This window comes from Buceros rhinoceros, unplaced genomic scaffold (genome assembly GCF_000710305.1).
Source record: "Buceros rhinoceros silvestris isolate BGI_N320 unplaced genomic scaffold, ASM71030v1 scaffold37073, whole genome shotgun sequence".
NCBI lineage: Eukaryota > Metazoa > Chordata > Aves > Bucerotiformes > Bucerotidae > Buceros > Buceros rhinoceros.
The window spans coordinates 1-1177 of NW_010402462.1; the positions used below are offsets into that span (position 1 = coordinate 1).

Consider the following 1177-nt stretch of genomic DNA (forward strand, 5'->3'; position numbering starts at 1 on the left):
GGGGCAGCGTGGTGACCTCAAAGTGCGGGAAGCGGGCCTGGAAGATGCGCGAGGACAGCTTCAGCCGCTTGAGCACGTCGGAGAAGAGGAACCAGTTGCAGGGCCTGCGAGGAGGGCGAGAAGGCGGCGGGTTAGGGGCGGAGGGGCCTGCGGGCAGGCGGCTGGGGTCTCCTCCGGCAGAGGAGTGCTTTGGGATCTGTGGGACACCGTGGCCGGTCTGCTCAGCACTGGGGGACGGCACGAAGTGGCGCTTGGGGACAGGATTCGGTGCTGGCTTAACAGTTGGACTTGGTGCCCTTAAAGGCTTCTTCCAAGTGAAACGATTCCGTGATTCTCCGCGTTTTCCCTCTATGAGTGCCCCACCTGACCCCTCACCTGCGGGACAGCCTGAGGCTTCGCCGCTGCCCGCACGAGCTCCAGGGCTTTGCGCTGTGAGGTGTCCCCCACCCCAGCCCCAGCGTTACTGTCACCCAAACAACCCGACCTCTGCTCCAGGAACACTCACCCCCGAGAGACGGAGACTTGGAGGTTGTAGCTGGGAAGCAGTGGCTTGTCTGAGAACTCAAACATGAAGTTGTCTGCTTCCTGCTCCTCCTCCTCCTCCTGGTCCGAGCTTCCCGGCGGGTTGAGCAGAAGGTCGCACCCAATGCTGTCCTTCCCCTCTGCAACAAGCAGAACAGACGCTGTTGGTGTCGCTCAGCGTCACCCTGGCCAGTGCTCGCTGCTCCCTGGGGAGCTCCGGCAGGATTTGCTTCCGTGGGAGAGGGAGGATAGCGCGCTCGGCCCCCAAACCACTTACAGACCGGGACGTGCCCTGGTCGCCAACCTGAAAAGCATCTGTGGAGAAACAGTTTGCTGCCCAGGTGTGGTTACGGAGAGGTGGGAGCAGCCTTGGGCTCGCAGAGCAGTTTTGTCCTGCTGAGGTCAGACAGGGCACCTCCAAAAGCTCCCAGCAAGCAGAGTTTACATTCTACAGAGAGAACTCAGACCAAACGTGCTGGTGAGCAAATAAATCAGTTGTGCAAAAGCTCAACACCACGCACGGGAGACAAGGTTGCCTACAGGACTGGAAAAGAGGGTGTTCAAACCTCCCCGTCTCGTAGAGCAGGGCATAAAGGTGAACGCTGCTGCGAGATCAGGCAAAGCTCAGGCGCTACTACCAAAAAACCATCAACTT

General features: G+C 59.9%; 1 protein-coding gene across 1 annotated transcript in view; it reads right to left on the reverse strand.

Moving 5' to 3' along the window:
- Positions 1–4: 4 nt before the first annotated feature.
- Positions 5–1177, reverse strand: part of BCORL1 (BCL6 corepressor-like 1) — a gene marked incomplete at both ends in the record, with an annotated part of 5182 nt that continues 4009 nt past the window's right edge. The window contains 2 exons of the mRNA XM_010132644.1: positions 5–104; positions 506–662. Of these exons, the coding sequence (XP_010130946.1) occupies positions 5–104; positions 506–662 (257 nt within the window). The remainder of the gene's footprint in view (positions 105–505; positions 663–1177) is intronic.